General features: G+C 39.3%; 1 protein-coding gene across 1 annotated transcript; it reads right to left on the reverse strand.

Annotated features, from left to right (window-relative positions):
* LOC135263744 (F-box only protein 40-like) lies at positions 1–19,530 on the reverse strand. Its single transcript, XM_064352099.1, has 4 exons — positions 19,459–19,530; positions 18,305–18,338; positions 9,898–11,769; positions 1–5,599 (listed from the first exon to the last, which is right to left on the reverse strand). Exons 2-4 carry the CDS (start codon positions 18,305–18,307, stop codon positions 5,396–5,398), a joined length of 2,079 nt encoding a protein of 692 aa, XP_064208169.1. The 5' UTR covers positions 18,308–18,338; positions 19,459–19,530; the 3' UTR covers positions 1–5,395.
* Positions 19,531–20,524: the final 994 nt, after the last annotated feature.

A 20,524-nucleotide genomic window follows, 5' to 3' on the forward strand; every position in this document is an offset into this window, starting at 1 on the left:
TTTGAAGAAAAGTGTTTTAATTGGGACGGCAGGTATGCCAAGTTACAGCTTGGTGGGGTGGCACGCCCCATACCTATACAGCACATTGTGGTTATTTGGGTTTTCCACCAAAATAACCACAATGACCACAGGTGCTCATTCCTTAAAAACATTAATTTCTGTACCTTCTGACCTCATGTGAACAGACAGAATTCACAAGCTATTACACACGTACACACAATAAATCCCTAAACTTAGGGGATTTTGTGTTTTTTCCTCCTCCTTTTTCCTGCCGATTACATCATCACAAATGTTCCAGGCCCACAAAGAATATGTCTCCCCATTGGACATTTAGCTACATGAACCAATAAAAATAACGGATGCGCACGCAAAATGGATATATAGCCTATAGGAGCTACTTCACTACTGCCGTCCAAAGGCTAACCGCAGTAACTACATTTTTGGTCGAAACTGAGTTAACTAAAAATAACTTCTTGATATCTGTTTTATCTTGTGACAAAGTTTCAGAGTTAAATTTAGCTTTGTTTTGGAGAAAAAACTGTATAAAAATTGCAGTAACTACAAAACCCGACTCAAAACCATGGCAGACCGCAGTAAGTGAAGTTACGGCGGTCTGCTTTGGGATCCTACCGGCCGATTTAGCGCTCTACCCATCTAAGTTACCTCACGCGACTGCTTTGGGATTCTACCACCAGCCGATTTCACCCATCTAACCTCACACAACAAAGCCATTTAAGATGGCACTATCCAGGGGAAAGAGGATAGTGGAACTGGTGTTGAAAAGAAAATACCCAGGTAGGCTAAGTAACGATGACATTAAGCGTTGAGAAACTAGCACATTATAAAACACCTGTCAGCCTCGCTACACATGCTGACTGACAGGCGATGTTTAGTTAGCTAGCGTTAGCTTACCTGCTCCCTGAAAGCTGTAACATTATCATCTGTAACTTCACATCATCGCCAATGCTATGTCATGCACTTCAAGACTGTTTACAATCTAGCCTACACATTGTGGATATTTGCCATGAATACGAGTGCGGAGAAAGAAGTGCATGTATCCGCAAATAATGTTGATTAAAAATGTGCACAATTTCGTACTGCAAATGAAAATAAATGTAGGCTATACGGCCTAGGCTACTCGCTAAAACTTCCTATTTGGGTAGAGCTATGATAGTATTGAGTAGCCTATTTTGTGGATTAATTGTATTGATACTCAAGGAAAATCTGGGAAGTTTCTGCTACTGCTTAGTGATTAAAACGGATTTTTCTAAATCGCATTTATCATTTAATCTCCCTAACAATTCGAAGAAGCTGTGTGTCACTTTCCAATTGATTAGTCAGATCGTTTGCATGCTTGTTAATCACTGAAAATTAATTAAAACAGTTTGAGATCAATTAGTTTAAAGGAATGTTTTGCGCCCCACCAATTTTCAGCTCACCAGTCACCGCTGTTTAAAACATGTAATATAATAAACACATTTTACTGTGATTCAGTGTAGCCTTGTATTTATTCATTGTGTTAAATTGTAAAGACAAGGATAATGAAAATTATTAATGTGACTCATCAAGGCAACAACAGTGGTGGCGGTGACAACGATGGTGAAATTGAAGATGATGATGCAAAGTTTAATTGATAGGAAAATAATTATCTAGATAGGTGAATAAGTAAAAAAGTGAAATGAAATGATATTAAGACTAAAATATGACGTCTAACTTCTCAATTTGTCCAGACTTAATTAAACATGCACAAATCCATACATAGAGTTGTTAAATACTGTTAAATACAATTATAACAAAATCAGTGTCAAAATAGTTTTTGTTCACTGAAAACACAATATAAAAGCTGAGAACATTGTAGTTACTGCACTTTGCTTTTGCATTGCTCTTAGAACCATTTATAGCAATGCAAAGGCAGAGTGCAGTAACTGCATTTTTGGGGTCAAAGGTCAAATCAGCCATCATGGTTTTTGGGCATAAAAATTACCTCATGAATACATGTACAATTAGTGCAATATCACTGATATACCTGTAACCCATTTGGCTGGCCAGTTAAAATACTTTAAAGCCATTTTTCTCAGTTTTACCCTTTGCATAGTTACTGCAGTTCGGCTTTGTAGGGCAGACTAGTATGGATAAGAATAATACAAATAAATAATAATAATAATAATAATGTTGTACTTGTCATACACCCAAAGCACTGGAATTTTGGAATTATCAGTGCTTATTGTCACAGCCTTTGCTACAGATTCAAAGGAGTGCAGGCAAACGTGTTATTCTCTCAAGCATGTGATGCCACCTGGTGCTTGTTATCACACTGAAGTTTGTAGCACATGAGTTGGAGGAAAGTACTCTTTGTGCAGCATGACAGGCAGGCCACAGCAACCGATCGAACAGCTGGGTTTACTAGTGCACGGTGGGAAGCAGTCACCCAGGGGGCTGCCAGCCACAGTCAGCACTGGCACAGTCCAGATTTGATTAAGATACACTTTATTTGCCGATGAACACAAGAAAACAGGAATTTGTTTTTCTGCATGCAGTGCTGTGAAAAGTATTCCTGATTTTTGCTATTATTGCATACTTGTCACACATATGGATGTTAGATTTTTTTCATTAAAGTAATAATCTCGCAGATTTTCATTAAAATAAATGTCTGTTAAGTCACTATCTATTGCCGAATTAGGTAGCACAATGGTGATTGAGCCTATTATTATATTAATTTATATTATTATTATTAATATAATAATTTATGATTAAAGAACTGGGTGTCTGTGGTGACATTCCCGGGAAAAAATCACAAGCGGCGCATAGTTAGTGATGCGTTTTCCATCACCCATTAGTGGTTGGTCCGCCAGAGAGGGTAGACGGGTGGGGGGGGGGGGCTAATGCTACCACCGGACCATGTCAAGAAAGGCAACATTAGTTTAGACAACGTTGCGCACAGTGTCCATCTCTCATATCAGGTAACGTTGCGTTAGCTAGCTAGCTAATGTAATTAACACAATTTAATGTCAGCTAACAATTAGAAAAAATGCTAGCTAATGCTACCGACTGGTACTGACCTCGCAAAACGTCTCTCGAATGCAATGCTACCTTGCAATGTAGCTAACTAAAGGTCAGTTCAGATCAATGATTTGCTACGAGACTGGATGCAACTTGCTAAATTCCAAGACGTCTGATTGTAAACGTTCTAACTGCTCTTGGCGAATTGACAAGGTGGGTCTTTTGAAACCCCAGGCAACGGCTTCAGACGCTCTGCAACTAACCAGTTCACACCGCTGCAATTTTCTCTGCAACATTCTAAAACCGTTTTGTCTCGTTGCGAATCATTGATCTGAATTGGCCTTAACGTTACCGTTATTTACATTGCCATCAAATGAAATAATTTTTTTAATGTGTTTTGCATTTACTCAGGTTCCCTGCCCTGTTTAATATCAAACCCTTCAGTGTGACAAATATGCAATAATAGAGGAAATCAAGGTGGGAAATACATTTTCACGGCACTATATCTCTCCTAGAGACATACACTTATCCTACAAACATGTATAATATCATCACAGAGTTCAGAGCGCAGGGTCAGCTACCGAACAGTGCCCCCTGGAGCAGTCAGTGCCTTGCTCAAGGACACTTCGGTAGTGTTGGTGGACACAATAGGTGTAACCCTCCAGTCACCCTCTAGTTGCTTGCCCACAAATGGAACTCACCTGCTTGGCCATGGCTGGGATTGAACATTCCGTTTGTCAGTTGGCCTCTTTTCCATCTAAGCCACCTGCTGCCCTTGATACCAGGCCATGGGCCCAAACAGGGCTTTAATGGTGCATCCGGTAGTACATCAAACAGTTTTCTTCTCCAAATTAAGAGTGATGGGCATCCCTAATGCTCTGGAGAAACGGATGTCCTCTCTTTCTTAATCAGCTCATTTATCCTCATTATTTTAATGATTGGAAGCTGAACTTTGAATCTGAATCAGTATTTTAAAAATGTGCATTGAGATATATATATATATAATGTTTAGGACAAAGACACTTTTAATGATAATAAAATATCATTTATACTAATAAATTTGTATAAAATGTATATAAAAATTGTAATTAATAAATGACTGAACTAAATAAATTACTACTTTTTTAACATAGTTCCCCCAATAATGTTTGGAACAAATGGTATCACAAGTGTTTCCGATTAGTCAGGTGTGTTCAATTGCTTCCTTAGTGAAAGCATTAGAGAGGTTTCAGTATCTAGTTTTGATTTTAGCCTTTTGACTGCCTTTGGAGTCTGTTATTGGCATTTGTCAACACGAGGACCAGAGTTGTGCCAATGAAAGTCAAGCAAGCCATTATCAGGCTAAGGAATTATGAAAAAAAAAAACAGTCAGAAACATAGACCAAACCTTAGGCTTACCTAAATCAACTATCTGGAACATCATTAAAAAGAAAGACAGCACTGATGAGACTGTAAATCACACGGCCTGGTAGATCAAGGAAGACCTCTACACCCCAAACAGCTTTCCAACAGATCAGAAACACTCTTTACTCTTCAGGATGCAGGCCTGGATGTGTCAGTCCATGATGTTGACAGAAGACTTTACTACATAGGCTACACTACAAGATGCAAATTACTAGTTAGCCACAAAAACAGGATGCCCAGGTTACAGTTTGATAAGAAGTGCCCAAAAGATTTCTGTAAAAGGGTGAGATGAGACCAAGATTCACTTGTACCAGAGTGATTGCAACAGTAAAATATGGAGGCTAAAGAGCTGCCCAAGATCCAAAGCTCCCCCTCATCTGGTGATGGGGGGTGTTATGATTTGGGCATGTACAACTGCCACAGATACTGGCTCACTTGTCTTCAGTGATGATAGATGGTGCTTCAACTTACAGCAAGACAATGATCCCAAACATACTGCTGAAGCAATAAAGGAGTTTTTAAAAACTGGAAAATTTTTGACTGGCTAAGTCATTCACCTGATCTGAACTCAAATGAACATATGTTTCGAATTCTTAAGTGAAAACTTAAGGCAAGTAGCCCCCAAAACCAGCAGGAGGCAAAGATGGCTGTAGTACAGGCCTGGCAGAGCATCACCAGAGAAGATACTCAGCACCTGGTGATGTATTTGGGTCACAGACTTAAAGCAGTCATTGCATTCAAAGCATGTTACATTACTACAGTCATTTACATAACATCATATTACATAACATACGTCCCAGAAAAACCCTTAAATAAAAGTTGAGAATGTGCAGTTTAACAATGCGTGAACTGTTTGATTACAAATCTAAAATTGTTGAGTACAGAGCCAAATCAAGAAAAAATAAATAGGTCTTTGTCCAAAACATTATGGAGTTCACATTTATATAAATATATTCCCTGTAGCAGCCTCTCTCTCTTTGTAACCAAAACATCATTTGTTACTGAGAAACATTGCAACAAGGCTGTCATGCTTCTTTCCTTCCTGTTTGTGGTCACACATGCTGGCCAGGGCTGAAGGCTGCCTCTTCTCCTCTCTTTTGTAGAAGGGACAGACTTTCAGGTGCTGGGACATGGAAGGGATGTTGTCAAAGCTCCACCTCTCCACCGTAGAGAAGAGGTTACTGAACTGCCACACCTATAAGAGACAGGTAACTGTTAACAGAGATGGGGGAAAGAGCAGAGATGATAAAATTGGGCGGTGACCTCACCTTACCAGTAGCAAACAGAGGGGCTGCCTTGACCAACAAAAAAATCATGTATTGAACAGCATTCTGTAACATAGATGAGCAGTTAGTGGCTGTTCCATGGATAATGAAATAGAGACAAATCAGTTGTGATGTTATGTTTCTAGTAGAAAACATAAGGCAGCTCCACCGATCACAGCCTATGTTGCGAACAAGTAATACACCAACCCTGAATTCGATTGGTGGATACTATCTGGCTGCACTTCTCAGGTTCTGTGGGAATTGATAGGAAGTAGCCACCGATCACTGCTAACATGTTTGTATTGCTTCTTGACAATGTACTCCAAGATAGCTGGAACTCCCCTCAGTTTACTGACTAAGGTGACATCGCAATGGATCATCCCTGATTTATCATCCCTAGGAAATAGCAACAGCCACAAACTGTCCATTTATTTTGCTGAATGATGAGGTGTACAAGCCCTTTTTATTAAATGAAGCACAAAAACTGAGAACAGACTAGGCTGAAATACTTTATGAAATAAAATATCAGACCCTTAAATATCAGTTATAGCTCCTGGTATCTATTCTTAGTGATATGAAGAAGATTTTGTGAATTTTTGGTTTAGTTAACATGTATTGTTCAAAATATTTAGGGATCAGGCGTGTAGTCAATTTTGATCACATACAAAGGGTTAAAGTGCTTTAACTATGTTATTGACCCAGGTCTGGCTGAAAATCCTCCACAGTGAGCTGAGTGGTCAGGCAGCATGCAGCTGATGGCCCTGGGTCCAAAATCACAATTCCACAGTCAATGGTCATGGCCATGGTCCTGGGGAAGCACAGTGGGTGACCAGTTTTTATTTTCACGTTCATATCAGCAACCAGTTGAGACCCAAGGAGTCAGGTGATGCAAGTCAGCTGTGTAATCAGCTGGTTTTATTGACATTTAAGTGTTGAGTCACAATGAAACCAGACTCTGCAGCTGTCCAGGACCAGGATTTCAGGCCACTATATATCAGGCCATATATATATATACTTCATTAAACCTTTCACAAGGGTTAACATTTCCAGTTAAATCCTGCAGGTGGCAGCACTGAAATATGGAAGCTAAAACAGGGCCCTGACACATAATTTGCCAGGAACTCCAGTTTCAGCAGGTGTTTGCTGTGTCAGACAGGGAGGCCTCACACACTCACCCCCTCTGACTGATATTCACTTGACATTAGAGAATGTCAGAGAACGGCCTGCTGGGTCAAATATGTATTTCAAACTCTTCAGATGTTGGAGAAATGTGAAAGCACTCCAGCAGATCTTTGAGAATTTTGAAGGAAACAAGGATACAACCAAAAATGTATGCTACATCATACACCAATTATACAAATAATAATGAAGAAATAATTACAGAAGGAATAATCTACTGTATGCTTTATAGCACATATCTGCTGTATCTACAAAATGTATCCATTAGAGTGTATTGAATCACGTTTTATGTCAAAGGACAAAATACATTTCTGTGGGTGAAATTAGATGAATATTGACACAGCTGGCAAGTTCTGGCCTCTCGTGTTTCTCTACAGGCAGAGAGAAACACGAGAGGCCGGGAACAAGGAATAAACCAGGGCCACGTCCAAAACAGCTTACTTGCTTACTATTGAGTATACAAGTTGCATACAACTTATATACTCAGCAGACAAGTAAGCTGATTCAGAAATGGCCCAGAACTTTACACAATCGCAAAAATAAAGAAATAAACATACAAACTAAGACCACGGGCACACACAAGAGGGAGGCATTTAAAAATGACTACTTAACCCAATTAAAGACTAAGGGAACACAAGGAACTTAAATACCCAAGCAAACAGGTGAATAACATATTAAGCAAAACGAGATACAGGTGCAATAAACGAGGAAATAAATAATACAATAATGAACATCAGGAGACACACTTTGGCAAGGGCCTGGCTGGACTATTTTCTTACAGATTGTTTTTACAGTAGAAACACTTTCGCTTGCAATTGAGGCTTTTTTATTTGCAACAACATTTTTTCAGGGGACATTGTTTACTATGAAATTATTTGTATGCTGCAGTATACAAATTAATGTTTGCACTTTGGCCACGATATGTAGAAGGTGAACACTTGTTACTTTCTTAACCTCTTAAGGTACAAGCCAAATCTTGCCAATCCTTGCCCATTTAGGGGGTACCCTATTTAAAGCTTTATAACTCCAGATGTGAACACCACAAAGACTTGGAAAATGGCTTAAAAGAAGCAAGACATTTGTACAATTTACAATACTAACGCAGATTAGTTTATATTTATAATTTTGGAAGAAATAAAGTGCCACAAATGCAATTGTTTTGACAAAAAAACAAAAATAAATTTGCACTTTTTAAGTTTGCAATGAACTACTGAGAGATTGCATATATACAGGAGGTTAAACCATGCATGTGCTAGGTCAAAAACTTCTTGACCACAAGTTCATAAAATCTAAGGGTGGATATGTAGAACTACTATAGATGTATGAAGCAAAAACTAAGCTTCATACATCTAACCCTAACCCTAACCCTAACCCTAACCCAGCATCTCCAAATCTATCCAAAATGTCTAAATTATGCATTGCTGTAAATCATAACATATCCACGTATTTCACTGCAAATCAACTGTTTTGACTCAAGAAAATCACTGTTGCATAATTTTCAAATGGGAATTACAAGCTTTCAGTCAGTACAGTGGTCTAAAATAGCTAGGTGTCCAGAAACATATCCAAAATCTCTCCAAAATTGAATAAAATGCTTTTTGTCCATTATAAAGCATATAAATGAGCCCCTTATGAGGGTTTAAGATGAAACATTGCTATCAGATTAAAAAAGTAATGCAAAAATATTGTCACACAATGTGGTACAGTACCTAAATGTGTAATAATTAACTTGTGTGTATTTCTATACTCTGTACTCTCGTATGTTTTCTTGTATGGGGATGAGACAACATGAAAACAATTTTCACCCGTCCACCACGTTTTGGCAATGTTCCAGCTCTGACGTCATCACTGTTGCATGCTTCACAAAAACTATTACACTTCCATCTAACGCTTACATTACAGTGTGAAATATTTACATTATATAACACCACTAACCTATTTAAAGATACTCAATTTCAAAAATAACATATATAACCGAAATATTTTGAGTGGTAATACTTACATAGCAATGATGAAATCTCCTCTATGTTCAGTAGATGGAGACAAGAGACAGTATCAATGATATTGTTCTATTCGCTTCTGTTTAGCTCCAGAAAACGATGTCAGCTAGGTCTATCAGCAAACATATGGCTTAGCTATGTTCAGAAGTCCTCAATAATAATAGTATTTTCCAAGAAATTACGAAATATCCTTGAACACGTTTCGTTAGGTGCATCGTATTTGTCTGCTAACATAGTGAATGCTGAAGTGAATGTGATGCTAAGAATATTTTATGTTACGCTGACCTATAAAACGCTATTCCAAAAGCAGAATTAGACATGTTATACATCGTTAGAAAGCTTATACTCTCGCCTACTGAATAAATGAATTGTCAATCAAGTCAGACTGTACTAAAAAGGGCGACGACGCCGTAAACAACATGTGTGGTGTTACGCACAGCTATTTTGGAAGATACCCAGGCGTCACAGATGCGCCTATATTTCACAAAGGGATTGTCCAAGACAATATATGACCACGCAGTCTCAAAGGGGACATCTCTACACGTAAAGCCAACAGTAAGGTTTTATATTTATTCAATATTTAGTCCCAGATATTGACTGTAGAATGACATGGTATCATTTTAAAAAACTTTTTCTCGTTTATGTCGTTATTCAGTGAGCAGCGTTTTCACTGCTGTATAGGCATATCTTAGGGCTATTGTCGGGTTTATCTTGTTGCTATGACGGAATACGATTTTTTAGTGGTGAAAGAATATTTTTGGGGGGTGTTTTTTGGATGAGACTGCAGGGAGGGGGTGCGTGTTAAATGAACGACCGGAGAGACAATGGTGGGGCTGCGAAACTCCGTTTTCGGCATAGTTGTCATGTATCGTCTACTAATGAAACTGAAACAACCCGTTTCTGTTTTCATCTCACACGTTGGTTGCAGTAGCACCGAATGTTTGACTTTAGTAATCTAGGCACGCGAGCGTGCCCACCACTAGGGGCTGTGCGCTAAGAGGTTAAATTATGAGGCAGAACAGGGACAAGACAGGAGGTAACAAACTTACCTTTTTCCTGGATTTCCAGCAGGACCTTCCGTGAGCGTATGTCTTTTTTTCCCACTTTAGGGAGACCATTCCCCTCTCCTGCAGGAGAGTCTCACAGACATCTCTCATTAGCCTGGAGACCAGGGCTAGCTGGGATAAAGTGAAGCTGTCCAAGAAGCCAGCAATGTGCACAAGGACCTCAAAAGGCAGTCTACTGAGCGAGTCCAAATTTCGGGCACGCTTTCTTTCTGTGGTGATGGTTTTTACTCCCTGATAGAGTGAGGGAGAGACCTCGGGTCTGAGGGTGAAGGTGCTAAGCTCCTGGTTGTAGGTAACTGTGGCTCTGTGGGTGGAAGGCTGGAATCTCTTTTGACTGTAAGTGCAGCCAAGGTATGCCAGCGGGCAGCGCTGCTCGAACCAGCCGTTCAGGCCGGACTGGATGTCTGAGTGAACATTCTTGAAGTGTGCGGGGAACTCATCCCTTCGGTAGAAATGGCCGCACAAGAATGTGAACGCAGAGCTCACCTTGTTGTGCCGACTGGTCACACACTCAGCCTCCATCTGTACATGCAGCTTCAATGCCCTGTCAGCCACAATGTCTGCTAGGGAGTCATCTTGCTTGAATGGCGCAGAAAGGAAGTGATAGGTCTGGGTTCCTATATCAGAAAGCAGGGCGTCTGTTGAACTTGGCTCAGAGATCAGATGCCCTTTTAGCTCCTTCTCCAAAGCACACAGCAAGGTTGCTTGGATCTCGTCACATTTTGGAATGTCTTCCATGCAGATTCCCAAATCGGACGTGTCCACAGCTTTGCTTATCTTCCGGATGTTTGAAGGGTTCCGGATGCGGCCCTGCTTCTCCTGGAAGCTGGTGGGGATTTTAAAGGTTCGGACAGTTTTGATCTGCATGGGTGCCAGGTAGGCGTAAACAAAGTGCTTCGGTTTGGGGACACAGGGGGCAACCTGGCCAATTTCAACCATCATGGTCCCATTCTGCTCCAGGTACCCACTGTTATCTGACATACTGTGCCCTTTCCCTTGCCTATTGATGGTGCCCTCCTGCCAGGAAGCCTGGTCTGTTTTGGTAACATCAGTGAGCATGGTGACACCCTTGCTATAGCTCTCCTGAGACACTTCTTGTAGTGTTGGAATTTGCTGTGACAATGTCTTCTTCTCATCAGGTTTTGCATTGGCCAGAGCCTGCACAGCAGAGTCACAGCCACTCTTCTCCATGCTGAACATTTTCTCCCACAAGGTGTAGTTCTCCAACCCTGCCACTTCCCTGTCTTTGGCCAGAGCCTCACGCTCTTCCTGGGTCAGCTCTTGCATTTCTGGGTCATTGGGGAGAAAGTACAGGGATGTGCCTGACTGATGTGCCACACAACCCTCTGAGGCCATGCCGCCCACGGCCCCAGCCACTTCCACAGGGCAGGGTTCCTCTATCTTCTCAATTAGCTCAGCAAAAAGGGCATTCATTTTCAGAGAGCTGAAAAGGTGCTTCTGGTCCCTGAGTGCCATGGACAGATTCAGCTGCTCCTCAGAATGTTGCTCTTTCAGGGCATTGTCATAGACAGCATTTGTCTCCTCCACAGGCCAGCGGTTCCATTCTAGGGAGCAGCAGACCACACTGGCTGGGCACACCTCCAGGTGCTGGGCCTGTTTGGAGCGGGCAATGGTGAAGGGGCAGCCAAAGTGGGCATTGAGGCAGGGTACCTTCTCATTGGGGCAGAGGAGCTGGTGCTCCTCCTCCTTGCACAAGTGGAAGACAGCTCCACAGAGCAGGCGGCAGCTGATGATCACACAGGAGACAGAGATCTCCACGGGGGCCCTGCAGCGCCGGCTGAAGCATGTCTCACAGTGCCTGTGCGGTCGTACAGCAGAGTTCCTGTTCCTTCCCTGCAGAAAGGAATCAAAGAACATCAGCGCATGATCAATTACTGCTGCATTAAAAATGTTTGAATGGTAAATGTTTGAAGCATCTCTTGTGCTTTACAATTAAACATGAAAAACAACCTCAATGGAAACTGTCAGGGGCCTGTAACCCTGGTTCAGGAATACCGCCTCATTTACTGGTTTTTCTCCCCCTTAAAATCAGTAAGCAATTCAGATACAAGAAATCAGCTGAGGTTAGTTAGCTGTGTAAGCAACTGATTCAACTGATCAGTTAATTGCTGAGTAACCACGAAAAGGCCAAGACCAGGACTGCAGACCCCTGGCAATGAGTCTTGGACTTTAATGCATTATTCACAACGATTTTCATGTGCAGCTTGGGGTTTACATTGTAAGAGACGCTTTAAATACACCAAACAGCAGAATTATCTGAGTGGAACACATAGTCTTGCCCGGTGCTACTGGAACAGGACTAATTTAACCTCTTAGCGCAAAGCCCCTAGTGGTCGGCAGGCCGTGCCAAGATTACTGAACTCAAACATTCGGTGCTACTGCAACCAAAGTATGAGTTAAAAACAGAAACGCGTTGTTTTACTTTCATTAGTAGACCATACACGACAACTATGCCAAATACAGAGTTTCGCAGCGCCACCATGTCGCTCTGGTCGTTCATTTAACACGCCCCCCTCCCTGCAGTCTCATCTACAACTACACCCCCCACCCATGACATAATGGACAATATTGTCTATCTTGGCATTCATAAAAATATTATTTCACCACTGAAAATTCGCATTCCGTCATAGCAACAAGATAAACCTGACAATAGCCCTAAAATATTCCAATACAGCAGTGAAAACGCTGCTCACTCAATAACTAAATAAATGAGAAAAAGTTTTTAAAAAATGATAAAATGATACCATGTCATTCTACAGTAAATATCTGGGACTAAATATTGAATAAATATACAACCTTACCATTGGTTTTACGCATAGAGATGTCCCTTTTGAGACTGAGTGGTCATACATTGTCTTGGACAATCCCTTTGTGAAATATACGCGCATTTGTGATGACTGGGTATCTTCCAAAATAGCTGTGCGTAATACCACGTGTTGTTTACGGAGTTGTCGCCCTTGTTAGTACAGTCTGATTAATTATTGATTGATTAACAATTCATTTATTTAGTAGGTGAGAGTATAAGCTTTCTAATGATGTATAACATGTCTAATTTTGCTTTTGGAATAGCGTTTCATAGGTAAGCGTAACCGGAAATGTTCTTATCATCGTATTCAATTACGCATTCACTCTATGGTAGCAGTAAAACAAAGACGCTGCTAACGAAACGTTGTAAACTATTTTCGGAATTTCTTGGAAAATAATATTATTATTGAAGACTTCTGAGCATAGCTAAGCCATACGTTTGCTGATAGACGTAGCTGACATCGTTTTCTGCTGTAAGACAAGAGCGGATAGAACTATATCATTGATTTCCTTTCTCTGTCTCAACCTACTCAGAACAGATAAGATTTCATCATTGCTATGTAAGTATTACTGCTTAAAATACTTCGGTTATATACGTTATTTTTTAAATTGAGTGTCTTTAAATAGGTTAGTGGTACTATATAATGTGGATATTTCACATTGTAATGTAAACGTTAGTTAGTAGTGTAATAGTTTTTGTGAAGCATGCAACAGTAATGATGTGAGAGTTGGAGCATTGCCAAAACGTGGTGGACGGTTGAAAATTGTTTTCATGTCATCCCATTCCCATACAAGAAAACATACGAGAGGACGGAGTATAGAAATACATACAAGAGTTTATTATTACACATTTAGGTACTGTAACACATTGTGTGACAATATTTTTGCATTATTTTTTTAACCTGATAGCAATGTTCCATCTTAAAACTTCATAAGGGGCTCATGTATATGCTTTATAATGGACAAAAAGCATTTTATTCATTTTTGGAGAGATTTTGGATATGTTTCTGGACCCCTAGATATTTTAGACCACTGTACTGATGGAAAGCTTGTAATTCCCACTTGAAAATGATGCAACAGTGAGTTTCTTGAGACAAAACAGTTGATTTGCAGTGAAATGTGTAGGCCTATATGTTGTGATTTACAGCAATGCATAATTTAGACATTTTGGATAGATTTGGAGACGCTGGGTACACTGCTTAGTTTTTGCTTCATAAATCTATAGTAGTTCTACATATCCACCCTTAGACTTTATGAACTTGTGGTCAAGAAGTTTTTGATCCAGCACATGTATATTTTAACCTGCTGTATATATGCAATCTCTCAGTATTTCATTGCAAACTAAAAAAGTGCAAATTCGTTTTTGATTTTTTGTCTAGACAATTGCATTTGTGGCACTTTATTTCTTCCAAAATTATGAATATAAACTAATCTGCTTTAGTATTGTAAATTGTACAAATGTCTTGCTTCATTTAAGCCATTTTTCAAGTCTCTGTGGTGTTCACATCTGGAGTTATAAAGCTTTAAATAGGGTACCCCCTAAATGGGCAAGGATTGCAAGATTTTTGTGCGTAAGGTTAAATTGACTCAAATATCTGCTCTCAAAGTAATGTTATTACCTGTCCTCTGTAGCTACAGTGAGCGCTGCGAGAAGCGTGTCGAAGTCAAAACCAATTAAGATCGAGTCATTAAAGGTAAGAATCGATTCAAGACTAAGACCGGTGAAGGGTCAGACCAAGTCGAGACCAAGACCATAAGGGTCAAACGCATGTCGAGGACAGAGACCGACTAAATAAAGCGAGTTCAAGACTTATTTGCACCATAAGCAATATTGTTATCCAAGGATTACATTTTGGTCATTGCCTAAAATGCGATGGCCATGTTTCAAATTGCATGTGCTAGATAAAATTAATTTAGTGCAGCTTGTTTATGTTAAACATATATAGTGCAATCTTTAAGTGTTCATATATAAATCTCACCTATACTTTGTTTGGTCATGTTCATGCCATAGCTGCTCTGACATTGTTGACTGAAAATATTCTTCCTGACATGCCTTTAATTTAATCATAATATTGAAATATCTAAGTCGATACAAAGCAGCATAGCGATAACTACAGCCTTCGTACCTACATGGTTCGTATTTTTTTAAAAATAGAACAAAATCTGTGTACAACATACATTACATGATCATACACATACAGAGCTCTATCAAGGATTACACAACTTTCACATAGCATTTTATATTGTATCCATTTGTACAGCTGGATATATACTGAAGCAATTTCAGTTAAGTACCTTGCTCAAGGGTACAACGGAAGTGTCCTACCCGGGAATTGAACATATGACCTTTTGGTTACAAGCCCAGTTCCTGGGTGTGCTACACTCCGTCCTGTCAGTACACTGACATTCTAAAATCAAGGGTTGCTCAAGTGTATGAATAAAAGTAAAAAATCGGCATGTGGTAAACGTTCTCTCTCTGAGTCATGTTACCTATTGGCTGACATGTGCCACCTTATGTATTCAGGAAGATTCTAACACACCAGCCAACAGGTATTTCACTACAAATCAACAGTTTTTACTCAAGAAACTCACTGTTGCATCATTTTCAAGTGGTAATTACAAGCGTTCTGTCAGTACAGTGGTCTAAAATAGCTAGGGGTCCAGAAACATATCCAAAATCTCTCCAAAAAGGAATATAATGCCTTTTGTCCATTGTAAAGCACATAAATGAGCCCCTTATGAATGAAACATTGATATCAGATTTAAAAATAATGCAAAACTATTGTCACACAATGCTGTACAGTCCTAAATGTGTAATAATTAACTCTTGAATGTATTTCTATACTCTGTACTCTTGTATGTTTTCTTGTATGGGGATGGGACGATATGAAAACAATTTTCAATCGTCCACCACGTTTTGGCAATGTTCTGACACTCTCATCATCACCGGTGCATGCATCACAAAAACTATTACACTACTAACTAACGCTTACATTATAGTGTGACATATCCTCATTATATAATACCACTAACCTATTTAAAGACACTCAATTTCAATAACATATATAACCAAAATATTTTGAGCAGTAATACTTACATAGCAATGATTAAATTGTATCTGTGTTCCGTACATAGAGACAGAAACAGTAAATCAATGATACAGTTCAATCCGCTTCTGTTTTGCTCCAGAAAATTATGTCAGATAGGTCTATCAGCAAACATATGGCTTAGCTATGCCCAGAAGTCCTCAGTAATAATAGTATTTTCCAAGAAATTATGAAAAATCGCTAACAACTTTTCGTTAGGTGCAGCGTCTTTTACTGCTACTACAGAGTGAATGCGTAATTGAATACGATGATAAGAAAATTTCCGGTTACGCTGACCTATAAAATATAAGCTATTCCAAAAGCAAAATTAGACATGTTATACATCATTAGAAAGCTTCTACTCTCACCTACTGAATAAATGAATTGTCAATCAAGCCATACTGCACTAAAAAGAGCGACAACGCTGTAAACGACAAATGTGGTATTACGCACAGCTATTTTGGAAGGTACCCAGGCATCACAAATGCACGTAACGGATTGTCCAATAATAACAATATATGACCACCCAGTCTCAAAGGGACATCTCTATGCTTAAAACCAATGGTAAGGTTGTGTATTTATTCAATATTTAGTCCCAGATATTGACAGTAGAATGACATGGTATCGTTTTTGAAAACTTTGTCTCGTTTATTTCGTTATTGAGTGAGCAGCGTTTTGACTGCTGTATTGGCATATCTTAGGGCTGTTGTCGGGTTTAAGTGGTGAAATAATATTTTTATGAATGCCAAGATAGACAATATTGTCCATTATGTCATGGGTGGGGGGTGTAGTTGCAGATGAGACTGCAGGGAGGGGGTGCGTGTTAAATGAATGACCAGAGCGACAATGGTGGCGCTGCGAAAGTCCGTATTCATCATAGTTGTCGTGTATCGTCTACTAATGAAATTAAAACAAAGCGTTTCTGTTTTTAACTTTGGTTGCACTAGCACTGAATGTCTGAGTTCACTGCAGCAACTTCAGTTTCGTTTTCACAGAAATGCGGTGTCAGAATTTTTCTACAGACACACACACACACACATACACAGAAGTGTCTGTAGAGTTGCTTCGCAACTAAAAACAAGAATATTATGCAACGTTAGCTATGCAATTTCGCACACAGCTTTTTGTCTCCTCTCGGAACGAGTCTTTCAAGACCAATTCATCAGAGACCAATTCAAGACCGAGTCATATTCACTCCTGAGATCGATTCAAGACCGAGTCATATTAACTACGAGTCCAAGACCAAGACTATCAACAATCGGTCTCAAGACGGAGACCGAGACCGGACTCGAGTACTACAGCCCTGGCTAACAGTTTGCAATGGAGGAGATTGCTTTCCGCCAGCAGTGTGGCGCAATATGGATCGATATCTATCTTGGTAGACGAGGATGTGCCTCTGGCTTGTGTCGCCTTAATAAATACAATTGTGTATACTGCTGGAACACTATTGCATGGACCAAGGGGTGCAGATATCCTAAAATCTATGTGTATAGGACCTTAAAATTGTGCAGTGATAAGAGTCAAAGAGGAATGCCAGGTTAAAGTGAATTCAGTTTATTGTACAGTGTGTTTATAATATACCAAAGTGCAAAATGTGTGTGTAGTGAGATGGCTATGATTCACCGGAGACCATTTTGATGACTCTTCCTGAACCATTGTACCTTTCCCGTTATATACTCAATGATCAAGGTAAAACACTCAAGTCATCAAATAAAGACACAAACATAACAAAACAGTACATTAATGATTTTTCTCATGATATCTCGGTAAGCATTCCACACCAGGTTAACCTTTTTATCTGGCTGGTATCAAGATCTTTAGTCAGCACCCCACCACTAAAAGACACCAACTTGTTTCCCAGGACAGTGGCTTTCGAACAATACAAAACACGGTGACACTGACTGTATCATGGAAGGCCAAATTTTACATATTGCAAATCCAGTGGGTTGTTCTGCAACTGAGTCACTTTATCACACCTTGCTGACTCCCTGTCAGCATACATTACATTTACATTACATTACAGGCATTTAGCAGATGCTCTTATCCAGAGCGACTTACACAACTTTTTTACACAGCATTTTACATTGTATCCATTTATACAGCTGGATATATACTGAAGCAATTTCGGTTAAGTACCTTGCTCAAGGGTACAACGGCAGTGTCCTACCCGGTAATCGAACCTGCGATCTTTTGCGAGTCCAGTTCCTTACCCACTGTGCTACACTCCGTCCTATTATTATATTAAACAGTCTGTTAAACAGCCTGTTTTCCTTTGGGGGTGTGATACGGGGCACACTTCTGTAAACTGCCATACAACATTTACATATTTATAATCACAAAAATAGTAATTATTTACTAAAATTGTAAATGACCAAATAAGCATGCATAACTGACAGAGGCACAGATGAAATCTGTAACTCTTTCTTAACTCTAATTGAAGCTTAAATTAAGAACAATTAAGAATTAGACAAACTTACCATTTATGCAGGATTCCCAGCAGTATCAAGCATCCTAAACACGGAAATAAGATTTCATACATTGAAAGCAACACTGATATTTACTTCTAGCTAATTGCTTCACTAACACTAAACAAAGTACGTTTTACGCTGGCACACTTGATTGAAATACTAGTCTTCAAAGCCATATGTTTTTATGTCTAGTGTTTCATTTGTGATATCATCTCTTGTACTGAAGGAAAATTCAGGTCATGGAGCTGTAAGCACACCCTTAAATGCAGCATCATTACAATAGTATTACACTAAAACAGACACTTAAACTTATACTGAAAAAATATTTCAATACAATATACTGAGGATCATGCTTCTTCTGTTTTCCAAAACATCCACACATTTATGATATATATTGCCGGATATTCCACATCCACAAGGGCATTGAAGGTAAAAGTCTGAACCATTGCTATTTTTCAAACCTGTCCATTAGTGCAGATATAAGAGGGTATCTCAGTATCTAAAAAGAAAGCATTATGGTTTAACCCAAAAATAGAGGGGAAATTAGAACAGTCTCATCTCATGTGACATACCTTAGGTCACATTATTTGGGCACCACTTGAATTTAACAATACTTTTCTGAAAATGAAGCATGTGCATGAAAGACAAGCGTATTCATTTACAGAAATGTTTAAAAATCATATATGTTTGTATGCATTATGGATGCCTCATGCATAAGTAATTGCAGGTCATTTAAATAGACAGCTCTTCTTTGCCACTCCCAGCATTACCCCTCTCAGTACATTAGAATAGCTGCTCTAAAGCCTTAATAAAACATGAAGGTGAAATGATTGATCTTTAACACAACTTTACAGATTGTTTCCAACTTTTCTTTAAAAATGTAAATGCACAAAAAGCATGCCCTAAGCATGCAAGCTAAGAATTACATTTTCATACACCTGGGCAAAAAGGCACTGCTATTTTAACAGAATGTTGGGAAATGTACCTTTGCTCTAGTGACAGTACTATTCCATTCAGTGCACAACCCTGAACTAGAGACATTTTTGGTTTCAAGAGATGTGAGCACAAAAATTGGAATAACACCATTCCCAACATATTTATCCAGTACTTTATTATGATTCACTGAAGCAGGGGATCAACAATTTGATGGAAGATTGTCTTACCCAAGTGCTAATGAAGCACAGATCTCCAGAAGCTCCCAGTCCAGTCACTTCAAGTTTGTCTGGATGTGGATGTCAGGAGTTTGTGAGTGTTAAAAATAGACAGAGATGGCATGCAGGGAGGATAATGTGACTTGGCCATCGAAAGACATGGCTCAAATTGCAGGTCCTGTATTACTGTCACTTTCACAAATTTTCCAACAATTGCGATGATCTAAAATGAACACAAGCATCAGATTTTCAAATTTATGGCCGCAGACATGCAATGAACTCATACACAGATCCAGTAAAATGTTGTTGAAATCGATTTGATATTTCTAATAGGTGTCTGTGTAATAGCATATGTACAATATTGACACAGAGTTGTTTGTGCGGTAGCAGTAACATTATTGTAGTTGTACTTCATATGTAACAATTATTGCAGCTGTTAGGAATGCAAGTCATTGTACTGAAATCTTAATTTGGTGAGTCAATGGTTTGGAAATTCTTCCACCTGCCCACTAGATGCCACTATGACATTACTGAAAAAGCATCATCTGGTATCATTTTTGCATGTTTCATCATATGTCAGTCATGCTCGCTTTGTATTAAAATATCATTAAATAATACAGCTGCAACGTATTGCTGACTGATGAGGTTATTTGGAGTGTTTGAAAATATCTGAATTGGCAAAAGATGTGAGAACAGTTATTTTAATTGTACACTAAAACATTGAAATTATGACGTACCTGTGCAGGTGTGCCTCTGCTCTGCAGCAGGCACATATTGCAGGAAGAAAGGGGGAAAGTAATGGGTCCTCATATAGCTCGGATTATAGATTCCAAAAGGATGACCTTAGCCCAGAAGAGCGCTGGACAGGAGAATTCCAGTGTATACAAGCAGGGGCATTCAAAGCTGCACACAGCACAACATGAATAGGTAAATCTTCTACTACTTGTCTCTGCTGCATTTGTATGTTTTTTTATTTTTTACAGATTTGAAACAACAAAGTGCTGATTTCTTTTTCAGGTCTCTTTATGTCATACTACAGAATGCAGAATGACCTCACAAAAATAAGCTGAAATACAAA

This window comes from Anguilla rostrata, chromosome 9 (assembly GCF_018555375.3).
Source record: "Anguilla rostrata isolate EN2019 chromosome 9, ASM1855537v3, whole genome shotgun sequence".
Taxonomy (NCBI): Eukaryota; Metazoa; Chordata; class Actinopteri; order Anguilliformes; family Anguillidae; genus Anguilla; species Anguilla rostrata.

Excerpts from the sequence above, each read along its gene's own strand:
- LOC135263744 (XM_064352099.1), bottom strand. Across the intron at positions 5,600-9,897 it reads GCTGGAAATCCAGGAAAAAG|GTGTGGCAGTTCAGTAACCT; the intron begins GTAAGTTTGTTA and ends TGTCTCTTATAG.